Below are 22,092 nucleotides of genomic sequence, written 5' to 3'. Positions count from 1 at the left end.
CCCATTCCTGGGCTCAGACCTCACATCAGCTTCCTTGTCTCTTACTTTTAAGTATGAGCAAGCAGCCATGAATTCCCAGACATCCAGGTAAAACTTCTAACATGAAAGACAAGGGTAAAACACATAGAAAAAGGCAATTTGGAGAAAACAGAGAAGAAATCTTCAAATCATTAATAGCCAGGGGGTGAGGGAAGAAGGGGAGACAGTACAACTAATAAATAAAATGAAGATGTTATTAAAAAGAAAATGTCAGAGGACATAATAAAGGCTTAGGAAACTGAAACTATTATAATAAAACTTAAGAATTCAATAGAAAAAAGGAAGACAGAGTTGAAGAAATTTCCTAGGAAGTAGAATTAAAAAAAAGTTAAAAGATAAGAAGGTCTAACATCAGAATAGCGGAAATTACAGGAAATAAGAAGAGACACAATGGGAGATGTAATCAACAATCTAAGAATTCAAGAAAATTTCAAAGCACGTGAGTTGGCAATTGAAGAGGCTCTCTGAGTTTCTAGTTCAAAAGGTGAAACTGTGTCTATACCAAGGAACAAAATGATGAAATTTCAGGACACAGGAGACTAAGAGATAATGTATAACTTTCCAGAGTAAAGAAAAATTATGATAATTTCAAACAAAGGGCCAGGAATCAGAATGACACTAGATTTCTCAATAGCAACACCAAAAGCTGGCAGCCTAGAGGAATGCTGCTAAACTTCTGAAGGAAAATAACTTCTGGTCTACTATTTGGCACCCAAATTATCAATAAAACTGGAGGGCTAGGGCTGGGTGTGGTGGCTGATGCCTGTAATCCCAGAACTTGGGGAGGCTGAGGCAGGTGGATCACGAGGTCAGGAGTTCGAGACCAGCCTGGCTAACATGGTGAACCGTTGTTTCTACTAAAAATACAAAAATTAGCTGGGCATGGTGGCGGGCACCTGTAATCCCAGCTACTTGGGAGGCTAGGGCAGGAGAATCGTTTGAATCTGGGAGGTGGAGGTTGCAGTGAGCCGAGATCACACCATTGCACTCCAGCCTGGGTGACAGGGTGAATCTCTATCAAGAAAGAAAAGAGAGAGAAAGAAAGAGAAAAAGAAATAAAGAAGAGAAAAAGCAAAAGAAAGGAAAGAAAGAAAAAGAAAGAAAGAAAGAGAAAATTGAAGAGCTGAAAAATAAATTTTCAGACGTTCATTTTATTAGGAAATCTCCAGATCTCCCATGCACTCTTCCTTAGGAGGCTGCTGGAGGATGGTCTTCAAAAAAGGGTGATAACATAAAAAGGGAGACATTGGTCAAACAAATCCCAATCTCCTGTGATTTTCATGTCTCTATTTATTTTTATTGCCATGAGAATACATCAGGTCCTCATTGCCTTTAGTCTACAGCCAGCTTCTTAAGCTATAATGTAATCTTGGCTGGAAGTCTGCTTCAACATCAAGTCCTTTTTCCTTAGTAAGATCTACCAGTTTGCTCTAACCTTCATTGAAAATGCCACTCTTCTTCTGTCTGCCCACTTTCTCTTCTCTTTTCCTGTGTCATTACAAAGCAGTGTTTGCTGGACAGCACCTGTCTGTACCTCATTCATGTTGTGCTTGAAATTATTGTTCCCAAGAGTTGTATGACACTGTCTACAAATCATTCCAGATTTTGTTAAATTGCAGACTCTGATTCAGCAGATCTGGAGAATCTGAGTCTGCATTTCTGACCAGCTCCCAGTTGGTGTTGCTGATCTGCAGACCCTACTTTGAATTGCACAGAGGCTTCTGGACTACTGAAACAGCTTAACTGGTCTCTTCTCCAGCTGCGCCACTCTTTTACCCTCCTTTTCTCCAGCTCCTAGAACAATCTTCCTAGGACAAAGCCTTGATTGTGGTTTGACATTTCGTCTCTATATTCTGCACCAAAAAGAAGTGACTGCCTCGGTTACTCTTTTCCACCACACTAACCATTGTTTCAACAGTGTGTAGCCTAAAGTTTATCAGTGTAATGAGTTTTAAAAATGCTAGTAACATCTTCATGTTCAGAATATCTAATTGATTCTTTTATATATACTGGTGTTTGTTTAATTTCTGCATGTTTTTATTTTCAAATTCTTGTTCTTTTAAAAAATGTCACTTCAAAAATTATTTGAATTGCGTCTAGAGTGAATTTTTCTTCCATTGTTACATTTGTGTGTTGTCTTTCTTAGCATTATATTTCTTCCATTGTTTTTGAATTTTGGTTTATAAATCACTCTTGAGAGGGCTCTCTCCTCTCCGTGTGTGTGTGTGTGTGTGTGTGTGTGTACGTGTGTGTGCGTGTGGGCACACACTTATATCCCCCAGACTAGCAGTGATAGTGGAAAGTGACAAATTATGTTGCTTGGCTGAGTTTTGTTAGCAAAGTTATATCCCAAGACTGCTGGAAAAAAATCCTTCCAATCTTTATTCACAAGTAGGGGAGATGGCTAAGCAACAAGGCTTGGTTATGTATTGCTATGTAACAAATCACCCAAAAACTTTGTGTTTTGAGACAATAATGATTTATTACTTCTAATAATTCTGTGGGCTACTTAGGATCAGCTAAGTTGTTCTTTCATTCCACATAGTATAGGCTGAAGTCACTCCAGTGGTTAAGTTGGGAACTCACTTACTGCTGGAATGCCCAAGATGACCTCTCATTCTTCAGGGCTTCTCTCCATGTGGCTTGTCATTATTCAATATCTCGTCTGAGCTTCACAGAATAGCCATTCGCTTTCAAGAGGAAAGGTTCCAATAAGACATATCCCAGTACATAAAAATGTATTAAGCATCTGTGGCATCTCATTTGCTAATGTCTCATTGGCTATGCCAGTCACATGCCCAAACCCAGAGCCAATGTGGGAGAGGATTAGACAAGGTTGCCAATGTGAAACAGTGGTTTATTGAAGGTCACCATTTTAACAGTCTCTCACAAAACTGGTTCTTTTATCAAGCCACACATGGAATCCTGTTAGTCTATTATTCTACAGGGGCTGAACCCTGGTTCACATCTTCTTGCTGCCACATACAGAATCCAGGACCTATGTGCCTTTGTTCCTGATCACCATTTTGCATTTTGGTTCTGTTTCTAATACATGGAAATGTTTATCTTCTTGTTTAAATCACAGATAAAACATTACATTTTCTCACGTATATTGCATCATTTATTGTTCTATTTGAAGCAGAATCAGGAATTAGGAGTCTCAAAATACTCATTGAAAATGTGATCTTGCCTGGAAGTCCGCCTCAACGTCAAGTCCTTTTCCCTTAGTAAGATCTTCTACCAGTTTGCTCTAACCTTCATTGAAAATGCCACTTTTCCTTCTTTTTTTCCTGTGTCATCACAAAGCAGTGTTTGCTGGACAGCACCTGCCTGTACCTCATTCATGTTGTTCTTGGAATTATCCTGTTCCCAAGAGTTGCATTACATCGTCTAATTATTCTTCTAGCTAAATGCTGGCAGCTAGACATACTCTTTCCCTTTGAACTCCCAGTATTTTTCTTATATATCTCTTGTGGCATTTATCAGTTCCTGGTTTTTATCATAGATATTTACATGCACCTGAAAACTCCATCTTGGTTTCTTGCAAGTAAAGCTCGTGCCAGATTTTCTCTGCATCACTCTTTGTACACAGATAGTAGGCTCTCAAGACATATTTGTCGCCTTCCCACTCCAAAAGTATCCCAAACAGCTAATTTATATATGAACTTGCAAAAAACTGAATTTCAAGGAAAGATGATGTCTACACTTATTTTACATCTTCATCATTTCAGGTAATTGAACACTAAAGCTGATACCAACTGCCCTCATATTTTCCTAAGTGTAATCATAACATAATGCATGTAAGTATCTTAGTCTAATCTTAGTGGTTCCTGAGAAAATTCTCTCAAGACATTCCTTGAGATGATGCATTTAGGCAGGACACCATAATTAGAATCATCTCCAGATTGATGTCTTAATCTTGCTATTACAAATTTCTTTTGACTTTTAAGAATACAGCCTTAAATGGAGACCTTTAATTAAGATCAAACTGACTACAAATGAAGTCATGTACCTGGGTGAGATTGTGAACCCTTGGGAGTCGGAATCATGATTTATTTACCTTTTAATGCTCAGTGCCTAGGACAGAGGAAGCTGGAGCATGAATGTTCAATGTTTTCAGACGTTGTTGGAACAGTCTGCAGGCTCCTCAACCCCCTCCATTACAGAGACTCAGCAACAGTGTGTCTCTATTAATATCTATTTATAAAGGTCAGCCTATTCTATATTTGAAACACAAAGAACCTTTTAAGAAAAGTGGATTTCTTTTGACTATTGATAACATGTATAGGAAAAGCTAGGCAAGATAAAAAGCTGTTGAAACACAGGGACAATACTTAATATTCCTTGTATTACCCACAAGGCCTTTTTACGGAGCAGACAGTAAATGTTTGATGATAAAAATAAGAAATATTTGTTCTATTTTGAAAAAAGATTCATGGTAGAATTTCAATTGTGTATTGTGATCAGAACTATGGCAGGGGCAAACCAGGGTCTCAATAAATGAGGCTTAACCCTCATTTATACCTTCCGGGATTTCTACCCCCACCCTTTGTCTCAAAACCTATTACAAAAATGAAAAGGAGACCAAAGCAATGCTGCACTAATCTGGTAGTGTTGCTGTTATCTGTGAAACCAACTACAAATTATAAAGCTTAATTAAGTGTCCTTGAGTCTTCATCACTGTAATTCTCTGATGCTTCATCAGTATTAATCCAGGGCAAATATCCATTGCTACTCTAGCCTCACTCATTAACTCATTAATACGCTTCAAATCCCACGACTAAAATGCCCTTTTAATGATGTTTTTGCACTGTAATTTTTATAAGGTACACGTTATGAAATACTTTCAATACATCTTATTGGGCACCTAATATGTGTCAGGGAGCGTGCTGACATTAAGTAAAGAAATTTATGTATTGCTGGGCGTGGTGGCTTATGCCTGTAATCCCAGCACTTTGGGAGGCCGAGGCAGGCAGATCATCTGAGATTGGGAGTTCGAGACCAGCTTGACCAACATGGAGAAACCCCGTCTCTAGTAAAAATACAAAATTAGCTAGGAGTGGTGGCACATGCCTGTAATCCCAGCTAATCAGGAGGCTGAGGAAGGAGAATTGCTTGAACCCAGGAGGTGGACGTTGCAGTGAGCCGAAATCATGCCACTGTACTCCAGCCTGGGCAACGAGAGAGAGAGAGAGAGAGAGAGAGAGAGAGAGAGAGAGAGAGAGAGAGAAAGAAGAAATTTATTTATTAACTAAAACTTATTCAACATCCATTACCAAGAACAGATCCTGACTCAGCTTACTATCTGGCAGGGAAGGCAGAACATTTAACAAGCAAATCAAATACAATTTTCAGTTTTCAGAAAGAAGTCCATGTAAGATCTCAAGAGATCAAGGTGAGGAGGGAGAATGCAATCAGGCAAACAACTTGAATATCATCTGATAAATGTTATACCAGCATATGGCCAAAGTACTATTAAAATTAAAGCGTGAGAGTATTTCATTCTCTGGAAGCTTGGGGAAAGCATGAAAAAGGAGCTGACATTTTCAGGGATGAATAGTCTTACGCTAGGCTTAATAAAATGGGTGCCAGAAAGAAATTTGTTCTCAAAAGTGCACATATGGCAGTTACAAGTACCAGCTATGATACATGGATGATCATCACACCACTCTCACTGATCCTTTAGCTTTCATAACTAGTTGAACCAGTTCGAGTGGGAGTTATTTCAGATCGGACCTCATGTTTCCCCCAGAATGTAGAGTTCCCATGTAAATAACGAGATGTCCAGTTAAATTTACAGGTCAGATACAAAACGAATAATCGTGTGGTGAAGTCCCCAATATTTGGTACATGCTTGTATTAAATATCATTTGTTCTTTTTTCTGCAATTAAAACTTCATAGTTTCACCTGTTTCGACTTTTTGTGTATTTTTGTCTGCTGCATCTGGCCAACGTCCCAGAGCGATAAGAACCGGCACGGCTCTGCAGTGCCACAGCTGATTACAAACAAAAGGTCTCTCCAATCAGAAGCAAGCGGGAGAGAACCGACATCCAGGAAAGAGACGCTGTAACCAGGCAACCAGGGTGGGCGCCAGTGGGCACCCACCCTACCATCGGCAGCTTTTAAGAGACAGACGCCCGCGCGTGCTGACGTTGCATCCCGCGCTTGAGGGTGGGGACGACAGAGCGTCACTCTCGGACGTGACCCCAGCGCCTCTTTGTGATTGGCTGCCTCGGGGGCGCGTCCCTTGGGCGCGGACGCCCTAGATTGGTGCTTCCGGACAGAGGGGAGGGACTCCGGCTGCAGCCGCGGGAGGTCCGGACACTGGCGGCCATGGAACTCGCCGGTAAGTCCGCGTCTTGCCTCCCCTCTCCAGCGCTGTGGGCCGCTTTTGGATGGGGCTGTTCGCGCGTGGGAGCGTGGCGGGTGGTGGAGGGTGTAAAGCCGACCCGGCTCGAAGCCCGGAAGTGGGGTCGGAAGGTTTCCAGAGAGGTTGGGTCTGAGGGTGCGTTTAGGGCGGACGCGCTGGGTTTCTTGGCTCAGGCAGGTGGGTCGAGGGACTGGGGTCTCCGGAACCCCGGGCCTGAGACCCGCGTGCACTCTCTGGTTGTTTTCCTTCTCTCTTTGGGCCTGGCCAGTCCGTGCCATGAACTCAGCAGGGTTGCTGTCTAAGCAGAGGCATTCCCTCCTTGGCCAGAGCGTTCCCCAGCGACCTCTCAGGGAGTCAGGGAGTGAAGCTCAGGCAGTGCCCAGGAATTCTCAGTGGAAGTACCATCCTCTTGACCCACAACTCCTGCCAGGTCTCCCTAAGATTCTTCAGGAGCCTCTACTGCTAATGATTCCCCGGGGCTCGTTGGCCGTGGTCGAGAATTTTACGGTAATATCTTTGCCACTTTAAGTGGCTGGGTGGAAACCTTGGACTAATGACTCAACTTGTCTGGCTTCTCATTCGTAAAGCGAAAGAGATATTCACTAGAGCTTCAAGCCTCATTTCGGCTTTAAGAGATAAGATTCTGCGATTGTGGAGCATATTGAGCGTTTATGTCACGAAGATGTTTGGAGTGAAATCCTGGTGGAAGTGGGCAGACTCCTCACAGAACGTTGCAGGCCAATGACAAAATTTTAAATGCCATCATTTGGTTCATTACTCACTGTTTTTGCTATCATTCATCTTTTAAAACTGATAGAGCTGGAAGTTCAGGTTTAGGTGACAACAGTGAGAAAATGTTAGTTAAGCCACCAAAAAGTAAAAATTTGGGGAATTTCAATATTTGGTAATATTGAATCTTAATTAATAAATTCAGTTCAACAAACACTTCTGCAGTCTTTCTGAGAGTATATTTAAAATGTAGATCAGGCCGGGTGTGGTGACTCACACCTGTAATCCCAGCACTTTGGGAGGCCGAGGCTGGTGGATCAGCCGAGGTTAGGAGTTCGAGACCAGCTTGGACAACAAGATGAAACCCCCATCTCTACTAAAAATACAAAAATTAGCAGGGCATCGTGGCATGTGCCTGTAATCTCAGCTACTCAGGAGGCTGAGGTGGGAGAATTGCTTGAACGCAGGAGGCAGAAGCTGCAAGTCAGCTGAGATCGCTCCACTGCACACCAGCCTGGGCAACAGTGAGACTGTGTCTCAAAAAAAAAGGAGATGAATTTGTTGGAGAGAAGAGACAGTTAAGCCTTTGCACACACCATTAATTGGCATTTTCTGAGTTTGCAGGTAAAACCGGAAACTCAGAGCTTTAAGATGGTTTCTCATTGTACAGTTGAGTTTCTGGAGCGTTGGAAATCTCATTTGTGAAACTGAGGAAGATTTTGACTAGATACCCAAGATTCTTTTTAGTCTTAGATGTCTAAGAATGTATAACAGTACTAAATATTGAGTGAACATTTCATGTTGATAAGGCTTTAGGGGGCCCCTGAGATAAACATTTCATACTTTAAATGGAGAAAATGGTCCTAGATACAGCCCATTTCTAGTTTAGCCTTCATTTTTAGACACCACACTGAAGGGAGGGCCACTCACTGACTTTGAAAGGCCTGCATAACTGAAAGAAAAGTTTAAAAAGTGAACGGAGCAGTTAGATAATCACCCTCTTTGTTTTTTTTTGGAGTTTTTTGTTTTGTTTTTTTGAGATGGAGTCTTGCTCTGTTGTCCTGGCTGGAGTGCAGTGGCTCTCAATCTTGGCTCACTGCAACCTCTGCCTCCCAGGTTCAAGCAATTCTCCTGCCTCAGCCTCCCAAGTAGCTAGGACCACAGGCACCATCACACCTGGATAATTTTTGTATTTTTAATGGAAATGGGGTTTCATCATGTTGCTCAGGCTGGTCTCGAACTCTTGAGCTCAGGTGATCCACCCACCCTTGCCTCCCAAAGGGCTGTGATTACAGGGGTGAGCCACCACGCCTGAGCCAGATAATCACCCTTTTTGAATAAGGAAGGAGAAAATGTGGATTGCTTGAAGCATGTGCTCTGGTGACGTTTTAGAAAGGTATTTTCAGAAAGATAGTTCGAGTTCCAGGTGTGTTTTAGTGTAAACCACAAAGCTAATACTAGCAAAACTTTATGAGACCAATTGAATCAGTGGCTAAGCTCTAGAGCAGGGGTTGACAAACTTTATGTAAAGGACCAGATGGTAAACGTTTTTAGCTCTGGGGGTCATATGGTCTCTGTTGCAGCTATTCTGTTGTAGCACAAAAGTAGCCATTCACATAAATGAATGGGCAAGTATGAGGTTCTATAAAATTTTACAAAAACAGGCAGTGGACCGGTATAACTGGGTTTGAGTCCTGGCCTGTTTTAGCTGTCTTGTTATTTTTTTACTGAACCACCCCAAAATTTAATGATATAAAACAGCCATTTTGTTATTTTTCGTGATACTGCAGTCAGCTAGGCTCAGCTGGGTGATTCTTTTGGTCTTGACAGCGGTCACTAGGAGGCTGCATTTACCTGGTAAGTTGGCTGGTTGGCTGGGCCTCTGGCTCTTTCCATGTAGTCTCAGAGCTCTTCCTTCTCCATATTGTCTCTTCACATGACTCTCTAGCACAACAGATGGATTTCTTACATGTTGGCTTAGAATATCTAAGAGTGCACAAGTGGAAACCACCACACGTTTTTTAGGCTGAGGCCAAAAATTTGCACATCACTTCCACCACCTCCTATGGGCTAAACCAGGTCCCCAAATGCAAGGGGAAGGGACTAGAGAAAGGCATAAATACCAGGAGGCATGACCACTAATGAAACAGACTGCTATACTGTGTTACTTCTAAGTGCTGAGCAACTGTGAACAAATTTCTTAACCCTTTTAAGTTTTAGACTTTCCATTGATAAGATGGAGTTGATAACTTACAGAGTTTTGGTGAGGTTGCAATAAGATATAGAAGACTCAGCTGGGCGCAGTGGCTCACGCCTATAATCTTAGCACTTTAGGAGGCCAAGGTGGGTGGATCATGAAGTCAGGAGTTCGAGACCAGCCTGGCCAATATGGTGAAACCCTGTCTCTACTAAAAATACAAAAATTAGCCGGGTATGGTGGCGGGCACCTGTAGTCCCAGCTACTCAGGAGGCTGAGGCAGAAGAATTGCTTGAACCTGGGAGGCAGAGGTTGTAGTGAGCCGAGATCATGCCACTGCACTCCAGCCTGGGTGACAAAGCAAGACTCTGTCTCCAAAATAAAAAAAAAAAAGATATAGAAGACTCTTAGCATGTAGTGGCTGATGTATAGTGGTCATTTAATAAGTATTAATAGAAGCTGGTAAAGTGTAATCTATATATATTAACGTGTGTGTATGTATACGTGTATATATACTTAATTATTGGAAATGACTGGTTTGTTAACATGGCAAACCATGATATGCTGTGGTGTAACAAACTTATTATTTAAAATTACATGTAGCATTATTTTTAGGGCAAAATTAAGACATTGTAGAGCCTAGTTTTTTGGTATGTAAATGCCAAGCAAGTAAACCTCAAATGAGTAAATTGAAGATATGCTTTGTTTTGAATTCTAGGGAAAAGCTAACAAATTTACATTAACATTAAAATAGTATCTTTATCTGGATTTGCACTATGAAGTGTGTTTTGCTTCTGAGCTGAGATCCTGTTTTACTCTTTTTCAGGTAATAGAGGACACATCTCTTAACTGGGTTGCTCTAAGAACTGATGCCTAAACCATCTCAGCATGGCCTATAGAGGAGGAGGTGGGGATGGCCATCCTGCCTCAGCTACACTCTCTCGGGTTAGCCCTGGAAGTCTTTACACATGTAGAACCCGTACCCATAATATATGCATGGTATCTGACTTTTTCTACCCAAATATGGGAGGTGTGGAAAGCCACATTTACCAGCTCTCTCAGTGCCTGATTGAAAGAGGGCATAAGGTTATAATTGTCACCCATGCTTATGGAAATCGAAAAGGCATCCGTTACCTCACTAATGGCCTCAAAGTCTATTACTTGCCTCTCAAAGTCATGTACAACCAGTCTACAGCCACGACCCTCTTTCACAGTCTGCCATTGCTCAGGTACATATTTGTTCGGGAGAGAGTCACGATAATCCATTCACATAGTTCTTTTTCTGCCATGGCCCATGATGCTCTCTTCCACGCCAAGACAATGGGGCTTCAGACAGTCTTCACGGACCATTCCCTTTTCGGATTTGCTGATGTCAGCTCGGTGCTTACAAACAAGCTTCTAACTGTGTCTCTTTGTGATACAAACCACATCATTTGTGTGTCTTACACTAGTAAGGAAAATACTGTACTAAGAGCAGCACTGAATCCTGAAATAGTGTCCGTCATTCCTAATGCTGTAGATCCTACTGACTTCACTCCAGACCCATTTAGAAGGCATGATAGTATAACTATTGTTGTTGTCAGCAGACTTGTTTACAGAAAAGGTAATGAAATGATAGCTATAATTGCATTGTAGACTTTTTTTCCTTGTAGAAAGCTGTTGAATACTTGTGTGTAATGATTGTTTGGCTTTGTTTTATGGTTTTATAATGCAATAAATTATAGCAAAGAAAGTTCTAATATTGGTTTATATATACAAGAAGAGACATTTTCAGGATGGTGGTGGATGCCATCCCCCAACATTTGATGTTTTAATGGTTACTTAAAAAAAAAGAACAGTAACCTCTTGCTGTTAAATTTCAGGTCTTTTTAAAAATTAGAACAGCCCTGCACATGTGGTAAAGAAGCAAAGGGCAGAGGTCACACATGGCTTTTTTCTTCTGATTACCAAAGTAATGTCTTTTCATTGCAGATATTTTGGAAACTAAGAAAAGCACAAAGATGAAAACTAAAATCAGCTGTAACTGTATTATTCAGAGATACCCTAATGAGTATTTTGATTTATAGCTTTCCTGTCCTTTTTATGCGTATGTACATATACTGAAAATCACTGGGCTTGCTCTGCACATTACTATACTGTAGCTTGCTTGTTTCATTTAATCGTGTATAAGATATTGGCAGGTAAGTAATGAAGAAAAGGGGATTAGATGGCCTGGGATCAGATGATCGCTCTATCCTGCTGTGTGATCGAGGAGAAGTTGCTTAACATCTCTAAGTCTCAGTTTTTTCATTTGTGTAATTTAAGCAACATTGGGAACCTTGCAGGGGTTCAGCGATAGTTCCTATAAAAACATTAGCCTAGTTTGTAAGTGTCTGCTATTATCAAGGAGGTTGTTTTTTCTTTTCTTTTTTTTGAGACAGAAACGGAGTCTCGGACTGTTGCCCAGGCTGGAGTGCAGTGGTGTGATCTCAGCTCACTGCAACCTCAGCCTCCTGGGTCAAGCGATTCTCCTGCCTCAGCCTCCCTAGTAGCTGGGATTACAGGCGTCCGCCACCACGCACAGCTAATATTTTATATTTTTAGTAGAGATGGGGTTTCACTTTGTTGGCCAGGCTGCTCTCAAACTCCTGACCTCATGATTTGCCCACCTGGGCCTCCCAAAGTGCTGGGATTACAGGCATGAGCCACAGTGCCCTGCCAAGGAGGTTATTAGTACCTCTGCAGCACTTCATGGACGTTGCAGTTGAATGTGTGGAGGCTTGTTTACTAGAAGTCTGACACAGTCTGGTTATAAAAAACCAGTGTCTTCTGAGTGCTATTTGAAAACCTGTCCACTAATCAAAAGTGTCATTTATGGCTGGATGCAGTGGCTCATGCCTGTAATCCCAGCACTTTGGGAGGCCGAGGCAGGTAGATCATGAGGTCAAGAGATCGAAACCATCCTGACCATCATGGTGAAACCCTGTCTCTACTAAAAATACAAAAAAAGTAGCTAAGCATGGTGGCATGTGCTTGTAGTCCCAGCTACTCAAGAGGCTGAGGCAGGAGAATTGCTTGAACCCATGAGGCACAGGTTGCAGTGAACTGAGATAGCGCCACTACACTTCAGCCTGGTGACAGAGTGAGATCCGTCTCAAAAAGTATCATTTATAGTAAGGAATCGTTAAAAAAATGCCCCTTTAAATATTTAATATTTGAATTTAACTCAAAATATTAACACACACTGAGTTGCCAGTAGTTTGGTGTAAGACTGCAGACTTTGAGTGCTGGGCCACTGGCTTCACCTGTATCTTGCACACTCGCCTTCACAAAGCATCATCTACCATTGCTACTTGGAGTTTCGTTTGAGTGGGGCTAGAACTTAAAGGCACATGAAGTTTTATGCTTCAGGAGTTTTAATTTATTTTCAATGTTATACAGTAGTTTAGGACACCTCTCATCTACCAAGAACTTTTTTCGGTGACTTTCCTTTATTGGATTTTTCAAACTGTTCAGCTTAGTTTTTGTAGAAACTCTTTTTGTCAGTTTATGTGCTATTAAATTACTCAACACGATGACAAGTACAACTGACATTAAACAGGTGTGTGAACAAACACAACTGGTTCTTGATAAGCACTAAACTCAGTGCCAGTGTACTAGGGAGTAGCCTAAATCTAGATGTGAGCCTTGGTCAGTCTGCATGTGGCACGGAGAACCTTGATTGATCCAACAGTCCATTTAAGTGAAGGTCGGCAAGAAACTTGCCCTGAACTTCATCTTCTGGTTTAAAGGCAATGACATACATTCATTCTTTAAGCAGAGACATGGGAACGACTGGCATTCTGTATTCTGAATTCCTCTTGGGACATTAGTGATATGTTTTCTGTGACTTAGGAAATTGTACCTAATTTATTTTTTAACCAAATAACATATTGCCTTGAGATACTAAGAAAGAGTATGATGCATGTGTGATCAAGGATCAGCAAAATTAACTACCCATACAAAGATTAAAGCTGTCACCTTTACTACACTACTGTGGTATTTTAATCAGCTGAGCTAACTGCCGATGGTTTGATGGTATGGCCTTTCCTGTACTCAATTCAGTAACTGAACAGGTATTTATTGAACCCTCTCCGTGTGCCAGGCACCTTGCAAAAAGTAACATTCTGAGAAGGAACAGCCATACCTGTAGCCCAAAAGTGAGTAGTTGTATTAATGGTCCATTCCTTATTTACAGATTAATTTCCTCAGGAGTTTATTGGACCAGATATCAAAGTCCCACTAGAATGCCTTAAGTGAGAGAGAGGATAAATCGAAGTTTTCTTTATTCAGGCTTTTTGGCTGCGTTTTTCCTGAGCCTCCTCTTCCAAGCCTGTTTTGCTCTCAGTCAGGATTTACCAGCGCTCTGTGCATGTGTAGGCATGCTCACCTGCTTCCTGCTGTAGTGTTAATGACAACCTACATTTATATTCTGCAGTTGATAAAGCCTGTGCATGGTACAATACTCATTTGACTCTCCCAACACCTGTAAGGTAGATGTTATCTACATGAAATTGAGTCTCAGAGAGGGTAACATCCAGGTTACGTAGTAGGTAACCAAGATGACACACATGAGTCCAGCTTTTCTTGAGTTAAGGCCTCCTCTTCCTCCACCCATGCCCAGCCACTAATATCCTAGGTATAAGATCAGAAGGTTCTTAAAAATATTGTTAGACTGAGCTTTAAAAGCAGTTTGAATCAGATTTTCATTGTCTGTTTTGTGTTCATATGGCAGTCGAAAGTCTCTAGGTTCCATTGTGTTACTCTTCTTGGAGGCTCCAGAATAATTTTTTTTTTTTAGTGGTGGGGAAAAGCCTTTATTCTTAGAATAAGAACATAGATCATTGGTAATAGTAACCAGTTCCATTTCTTATGAGATAGTTGTCAGGATTAAATGACATAATGAATTTAAAGTATATTGCCTGTCATAGTAAGCACTCAGTTACTGTTAGCTTTTATAATCACTTATGACTGTTGCTGTGTGTTGTTTTTTGTTTGTTTGAAGAATGGGCTCTTAACCTTGTATGAGAAAGAAAAGGGTGAGGAAGGAAATGGATTGAAGAAATTGTAGGAGACTAAATGTTAAAAGTCATTAAACTACCTTCTGGTTTATCTAGAAATCTAATAGATTTGGTAGTAGACTTCAAACAAAGATAGCTTTGATTTTAATAAGCCTTCATATTCAGAAAAGCTGAGTTTTTAATATATACAATAATAGTTGGAAAGTACTAGCAGACTTAATGAATTCTACTTTGTATAATTTAATAAAAATGACCCTATATATATATATATATCATTTATCCTGTCATCTATTTTATAACTGATCTGCCTATTGTGGGTGGAAGATTAATGTAAGAAATACAATTCCAATGTGTGTATGCATTTTTAAAATTTAACTTAGCTCTAGGTGGATTATTGTATGTTTACTTTTACTTTTGAATATGTATGATTTGTAATTAATGAACTAGATTCTCAAATAGTGTTGACATTGTTGTGACTTCGGATAGCTACTCACTTTTTCAGACTAACGGCATGATTTACTTTATAGTTTTCTATTACCTGAGATGTGTTTACATATTATAAGAAAATCATTTTGGAGAAAAAAAGGAACCAAGAGCATCCTTTTGTTCTATGGACTGTAATGATCTGACAGTTGATGCCCTGCCACCTTCATTTACCCCCATTCCGGGAAAGTGGGCTATAGCTGATTCGAACTTAAATTTTGCTAGTACTGTACTGTTTACTGCAAAATTCTCTGTACCAGCTACATTTTAAACAAAGTGGAGGCTGCAGTTAGATTTTGTTGCTTAGCCTTTTCCTGTGGCAGTAAGTGGAATCACAGACTGAGAGCATCTTATAGCTGAGACCAGGAGCGGTGGCTCACACCTATAATCTTAGCACTTTGGGAGGCCGAGGTGGGCGGATCACGATGTCAGGAGATTGAGACCATCCTGGCCAACATGGTGAAACCCTGTCTCTACTAAAATACAAAAAATTATCCAGGCATGATGCTGCATACCCATAGTCCAACCTACTCGGGAGGCTGAGGCAGGGGAATTGCTTGAACCCGGGTGGTAGAGATTGCAGTGAGCCAAGATCGTGCCACTGCACTCCAGCCTGGTGACAGAGTGAGACTCTGTCTCAAAAAAACAAAAGAATTTTATAGCTGAAAGAGACCCTAACTTTAGGTTCATAGGTATATTTATCTTATAGATCATGAAACTTCCCATGATCCAAGGGCTTGCTGGTAAAAAAGCTGGGACAAGACCCAGATCTCCAGTCAGCTGCCTGCTCTGGAGAATGACCTCAAACCTTAGCTACCTTAAATTTACCTTTTTTAAGAAGTAGGCAGTTTGTAAACATAAGTGAATAACTTAAAGAATAGTCTGTTGAGATGAAACAATAGTCCATATTTTGGGGGTGTGGAAGGTAATGTATGTCAAGGTCTATATCTTCAAGAATTGCAACTCTTGGGGGAGCACTGGCAGTTTGTGAACAATTCCACTCTCCTGGAAAAGTTTTAAGAGAGTTTCTCTCCTTTATGGAGTCATAGCTAATACTTTCCAAATGAGTAGATTCTCAGTAGTTCTGGTGAATTTTTTTAAGTTTTAATATTAATATCTCCAACATTCAACTTTATATTTTCAGGGACTGATTTGCTTAGTGGTATAATACCTGAACTCTGTCAGAAATATCCAGATTTAAATTTCATAATTGGAGGAGAGGGACCAAAGAGAATCATTTTGGAAGAAGTTCGGGAAAGATACCAGCTACATGACAGGTATTGATGAATTTCATGTTGTCTTGAGGGAGAAGATCAGTTATCTCTGTTTGGTTTTAACTGCATGTCTGCTTTACATGTGTTGCTTCTCCCACAAGTAATTTAATCCACACACACACATAATTGATATAAATCTAATGCAAGGACTTTTTAAATTTTTTATATAAAATAGGAAACCTAGTTAAAGAATTCACAATTTTATTTTTTCCATTAGCCCAGTATTGTTTGACTTTGGGGGGCCGTTGTTGGAGGCACTGTGAAAGGCACAAAAAACAATTGCTTTAACTGGAAGCATTTGCAGATTTCCAGGGCATACTGTTTAGTCATTTAAATAACAGGGCTCAAATCATGTAAATTGCTCTGCACAGACAGATTTAGACAGGTCTCTTCCTCAATAACTTACATAGAACAAGCCATGTACATGTGACGCATCAATTTCAATAAAAGCCATTTTCCTGTTTAGAAATGGCACCTTAACATTTAAGTATCAAAGTTTATTAATATTATTACGTGCAGACTAGTTTTGGAGAAGATTAAGTTTGATATGTGTAACAAAAGTTAGAAATATGTTAGCTGTGTGAGTTTTAACCCAACTACTTTAGAAGGCTGTTTTTATTAGATCAGTGTTTGGTTATACTAATATTTTGAGGTGAGAAATGTTAGCAGCCAATAAGAATCTAAGTGTGATATAAATAGCAGACTTGGTTTATAAATAAAATTTCTTTTGTAGCATGAGTTTTCACTCCTTTCTTCCCCTCTCTTTTGAAAAATCAGGGTGCGTCTTTTGGGAGCTTTAGAACACAAGGATGTTAGAGATGTCTTAGTTCAAGGACATATTTTTCTTAATACCTCCCTTACTGAAGCATTCTGCATGGCGATTGTGGAAGCTGCCAGTTGCGGTTTACAGGTAAAAAGCATTAAGGGCATAAAAGGTTTGGGTTTCTGTATATTTTGAAAAATAATGAGACACATTCCATAATAATGTTTTGACTGGTTTTGCTGATTATGGTGGAGCATATATATGTTCTTTCTTTCTTTTTAAGGTTGTAAGTACCAAGGTTGGTGGTATTCCTGAGGTGCTTCCAGAAAACCTTATTATTTTATGTGAGCCTTCAGTAAAATCTTTGTGTGAAGGACTGGAAAAAGCGATTTTCCAACTGAAGTCAGGGACATTGCCAGCTCCAGAAAATATCCATAACATAGTAAAGACTTTTTACACCTGGAGGAATGTTGCGGAAAGAACTGAAAAGGTATGTCACATGCTGAGAAAAGATTGTGTCTGCACTCTTGATGTTTCACTTACACATTTGCTTTTTCCTACATACAAGTTTACCATTTCTATTCTATTGCTTAAGTTGATGAAATTTCTTCCAGATATAAAGAAGCAGATTTTGGTACATACACCGGGCTAAGTGTCTAGTCAAATTATTGCATTTGACATTTGAAAGTAGCAGTAATACAGCCTAGCCCAGTCATTAAACTAGGCATGAAGAAGTTACAAAGTTTTCTAAAAGTCACAATGGGCCTGGTGCAGTGGCTCACGCTTGTAATCCCAGCACTTTGGGAGGCTGAGGTGGGTAGATTATGAGGTCAAGAGCTCGAGACCATCCTGGCCAACGTGGTAAAACCCCGTCTCTACTAAAAATACAAAAATTAGCGAGGCGTGGTGGCGTGTGCCTGTAATCCCAGCTACTCAGGAGGCTGAGGCAGGAGAATCGCTTGAACCCAGGAGGCGGAGGTTGCAGTGAGCTGAGATTGCACCACTGCACTGCCGACTGGTGACAGCGAGGCTCTGTATTAAAAAAAAAAGTTGGAATGAGTAGAGATGAGTATTAAATTTCCTCTTAGATATTTTCTTGAAGCTGTTGATAATTCTAAAGCAGACAACTTTATTAGGAAATACATGGTTTTGCTGATTGCAGCAACTTTATAACTTGTGAATATTTAATTCAGGCTACTTTCTAAACCTCTTGCAGCCCTTTTGCTAACTACAGTGATTTTCTCCAGGAAAACAATTTTTGCATCTTTGGGCTGATTGAGAACCTAGTAAGCTAGAATTCAAAATGTACATGACAAAAGTGGGAAAAATCACAAATAAAAACCAGCAACAGAGAATTTCCAGAAGGACTGGTATAGGAAATAGATTAACAACCTTAGATAGGAGATTACAATTGGGGGAAATACTTCCTGAATTTGAATTAGGAACTGGTTTTATTCTCAGTTTCATCCTTTATGTGCTTTTCATGACGTTCTCTGCCTCATGCCTCTTATTACCATGTAACAAGCTGAACAGAAACAACTCAGCTTCTTAGTATGTAGAAACTGAACCCAAAAAATAACCAGGTGGAACACGGAGAAGGTAGTAGCTTAGACTAATGCTACCAACGTTATATTCAGTGCAGCAGTGAGCTTTTAGCCTGAAGTAGATAGAAAGTTGGAGCTGAGGAGCCTAGCTCTTTACTGTATGGCTTTCTTTCTTGGTTTGAATGATGAATTCCAGTATATAAGTTGAACTCATATGAATGGAAGTTCTAAAAACTTATCTCTAAAAATTGTCATATACATTTTCCTTTGAAACATGAGCTATTTGCAATAGTCACACATTTTTGATGGAAGCATTTTGAGACATTCTGACCTTCTACAAGTCTTGTACTATCTCTCCGTTATGAAACGTGGGAAGTTGGAGTCTAGCGCTTACCTACTGGGAGTGCATGTTACAGTCCCCTTGGCAGTCTTTTCAGACTACTCCGTCTTTATGTCCCCCTGCCTCCCCAACCACTCCCTAGATTCCAATGTGATACTTTAGGCACTAAGATAGAATCGGGGGTGTAATTGGCAGGGATATTTGGTTAGATCGGACATTTTGATGATGCCATCCTGATCTCCACTCCCTTTGAGAACCATGGCACTGTAAGTTGTGACTTGACCTTCTTGATTGACATCATATAAACCTTAGAAGCCTGAGCCATTGTATAAGTTAACGGGGAAAGAACTAGGTCAGGCGTGGTGGCTCATGCCTATAATTCCGGCACTTATTTCCTCTATCTCTTTATCTTATTTTATTTGAAATCCATGAAATGTTTCTATATGTCTTCACCATCCATGCTCAGTAACACGTATAGCCTCATGCGGCTGTTGAAAGAACAGCCTCTGTTTTCCCAGAAGCATGCTAGATTGTAAGCTTTCTGCTCATGGTTGATGTCTCCCAGATGCCGTTGAGACCCATCTCAGCTTAGTCAAGGAATCTTCAAAGGCAAATCCTGCTTCAGTACTGCTAAATTAGATATTGACCCTACAGTGACCCCAAAAGACGTTCAGACTTTGCAGGACTTTGGAATTCTAGTAGTTGGCTAAATTGATGGTGACTCCCTAGGGGAGAGGGACTGTGGCTTATTCTTTGTATCACCCAGCCTCTAGCCTGGTATCTTGCCCCAAATAAGTACCCAATAAGTTTTGAATCAAATGGCAATAAGTATCGTGATTAAGTTCATTAAGGATATCATTGCTATGTCAACAACAATAACAAAACACAAGCAACTTTCATTTGCATTTGTTTATAAAATGTTCCTGCAGGATCGGGTCGTCACTTATCATGGGATGGGTGATGGGGTGATGGGTGAAAGCGCTTGGCTTCTCTCCCTCCAGGTATATGACCGGGTATCAATGGAAGCTGTGTTGCCAATGGACAAACGACTGGACAGACTTATCTCTCACTGCGGCCCAGTAACAGGCTACATCTTTGCTTTGTTGGCTGTTTTCAACTTCCTCTTCCTCATTTTCTTGAGATGGATGACTCCAGATTCTGTCATTGATGTTGCAGTAGATGCCACTGGGCCACGGGGTGCCTGGACTCATAAATATTCTCACAGTAAAAGAAGGGGTCGGAATAGTGAGATATCTAAAACCAGGTAGAAGAAAGCCTCGATTGTGAGATTTTAAACATTTGTAATAGCTCTATTAAGACTATGGAAAATAACCTTGATTTTGTGGGATTTTTGTTTTTTTGAAGTTAATTTAGTAAGTTATGCTACCTCTATATCATTCAATGTTTTCTGTTGAGGAAAGAGAAAAACTTATGCAATTCCTGAGTGTAAAACTTATTGCACTTATTTGAAATTTAGGAGAGAACATTTAAGCCACTCAGGTATGAAATTTTTCAGACTACTGAAATCCCTGTAGCAGAGATGTTTAACATTATATTTTGAGAGCTTTGGGTGCTGAAGGGCCAAATGTTTTCTGGGCATTTTTTGGCCAGTTTTTAATGCTGTACCATTAGACACTCACCAGATGTTTACAGGTTTTCTTTAGGGAAGTACAACAATTATATGAACTATTTTAAGTCATGTTCATATACATTTATTAGACATCTAAGTCATGTCTTAAGCATTTATTAGGTTCACTCAGTAGGTGTTACATATAATTAGCAGGCTCTTTGAGTAAGATAGTCCATCACTTACCAGCACATTTTGAGCACCTGCTCTGTGTAGAATGTTGAACTAGATGCTTCCCGCTGTTAAGGACCAGGGGTGTATTCACTCTTTGTTTACCATTCAGATGGCTTACTTAATCGTAGTCATGGTTGACATGACGTAAATATCCAACATGCCAAAAATGCTCATGCCAGTTAATGCCAGGAAAAAAATCGCTGACACACTACTAGTACTTCTTTGCTCCTGTTGTATGCATTCTCCTGGATAGAGCCTTCATCTTCAGTTGTGTTTATGAAGATACTTTTTGCTTTTTAAATACTGGGGACCGAGATCACTGTTGATAGTGCAGAGAACCCCTCCATATTTGTCAGTGCATAACTGAGTTTTCTGTAAATGCCTTCGTGTTTTCTGAGCAGAATGTAGGAGGTATGCCATCCCAAAACCAGCTGCTACCCTGTCCTTTTAATGTAAGTCACTCCCCTTCACTGTGGCCTCGCTGATGTCTGATAAGTATTGTCAGTGTGCAAAAGGCTTTACTTCAGAATGTTTTATTTATAGCAAACCAAGTTGAAAATTTTAGGAACAGTCTTTGTGGGTGTATGTTATTAACTGTAATTATTGTTGCCCAGAGCCATGGGTTTTTTAACCCCAAATTATCCACTTGGTGTGTATTATTAATTCTTTGAACTCTTGAGGTTTTTGTGAGGAAAGGACTGTGAATTCAGAATAATGAGGCACTTGTGAGTGCACTACATAGATTCTGACAGTGTTGTGATTCTGTATAGGATTTTTTAAAATGATAACATTCACAAAATGTATTACTTTTTACAAAATAACATGCCTATTAACTGGTTGCACTGATATAAAAGAAATATATTTGTGTTTTGTTTGTACTAAAACGCAAAAGTAAGAGTGCAATTTTTAAAATCTAGAAGTTAGGGATTCTTTTGTTGGAGAAAAATGGACTGATCTAAACCATTCAGTCTTACTGGGATTTTTATGCATAGAAACTCACATATAAACATTAAATAAACAGTGCCAATATTCATGGTAAAGTGAGAAACTATAATATTTGGCACTTATTTATTCTACTCAACAGGTTTTAAAGGCACGCCACCATTTTTTCCTTTTTGCTTAATTTTTTAAAATTGTCATTTAATTCTTAAATTGTCATTTATTTGAGATGGAAAGAAAAGCTAAAGTTAGTTGCCTTTGCATGTAAAATATGTAATTTGCAAATGACAATTGTTTCTTTTTTTTTTAACAAATGGAAGTAAATTTGTTTTATGTAAATCTTAATTTTCAACCTTCCTGTATACCTTGTCACTGTCAGTGTTGAACTGGTCAGTATGTGGAAACACATTGCTCTACCTTGCTACTTATGTTGATTTTAAAGTGAATTTACAATGATGAGAAATTTGTGAAAATACATGGTATTTCTTTTGATGTTTCAAAAGGTTGTTCATGAAAAACTGATTTGTTAAAACATGCTACATGTCCAAAAATAAAGACCAGAATGACATTTGA

The 22,092-nt window shown here is 39.9% G+C and overlaps 1 protein-coding gene across 1 annotated transcript; it reads left to right on the top strand.

Annotated features, from left to right (window-relative positions):
- The first annotated feature begins 6,330 nt into the window (after positions 1-6,330).
- PIGA (phosphatidylinositol glycan anchor biosynthesis class A) lies at positions 6,331-22,092 on the top strand. The gene is given in 8 exon segments (XM_078363495.1): positions 6,331-6,386; positions 10,163-10,939; positions 13,793-13,819; positions 13,822-13,884; positions 16,003-16,135; positions 16,910-17,042; positions 17,179-17,385; positions 19,781-22,092. Coding segments are annotated over 7 exon segments (1,545 nt in total). The 5' UTR covers positions 6,331-6,386; positions 10,163-10,224; the 3' UTR covers positions 20,048-22,092.

The sequence above is a fragment of the Callithrix jacchus genome, chromosome X, assembly GCF_049354715.1.
Source record: "Callithrix jacchus isolate 240 chromosome X, calJac240_pri, whole genome shotgun sequence".
NCBI classification, from domain to species: Eukaryota; Metazoa; Chordata; class Mammalia; order Primates; family Cebidae; genus Callithrix; species Callithrix jacchus.
Note: the sequence above shows the minus strand (reverse complement) of the source record. Positions and strands in the feature narration are given on the sequence as shown.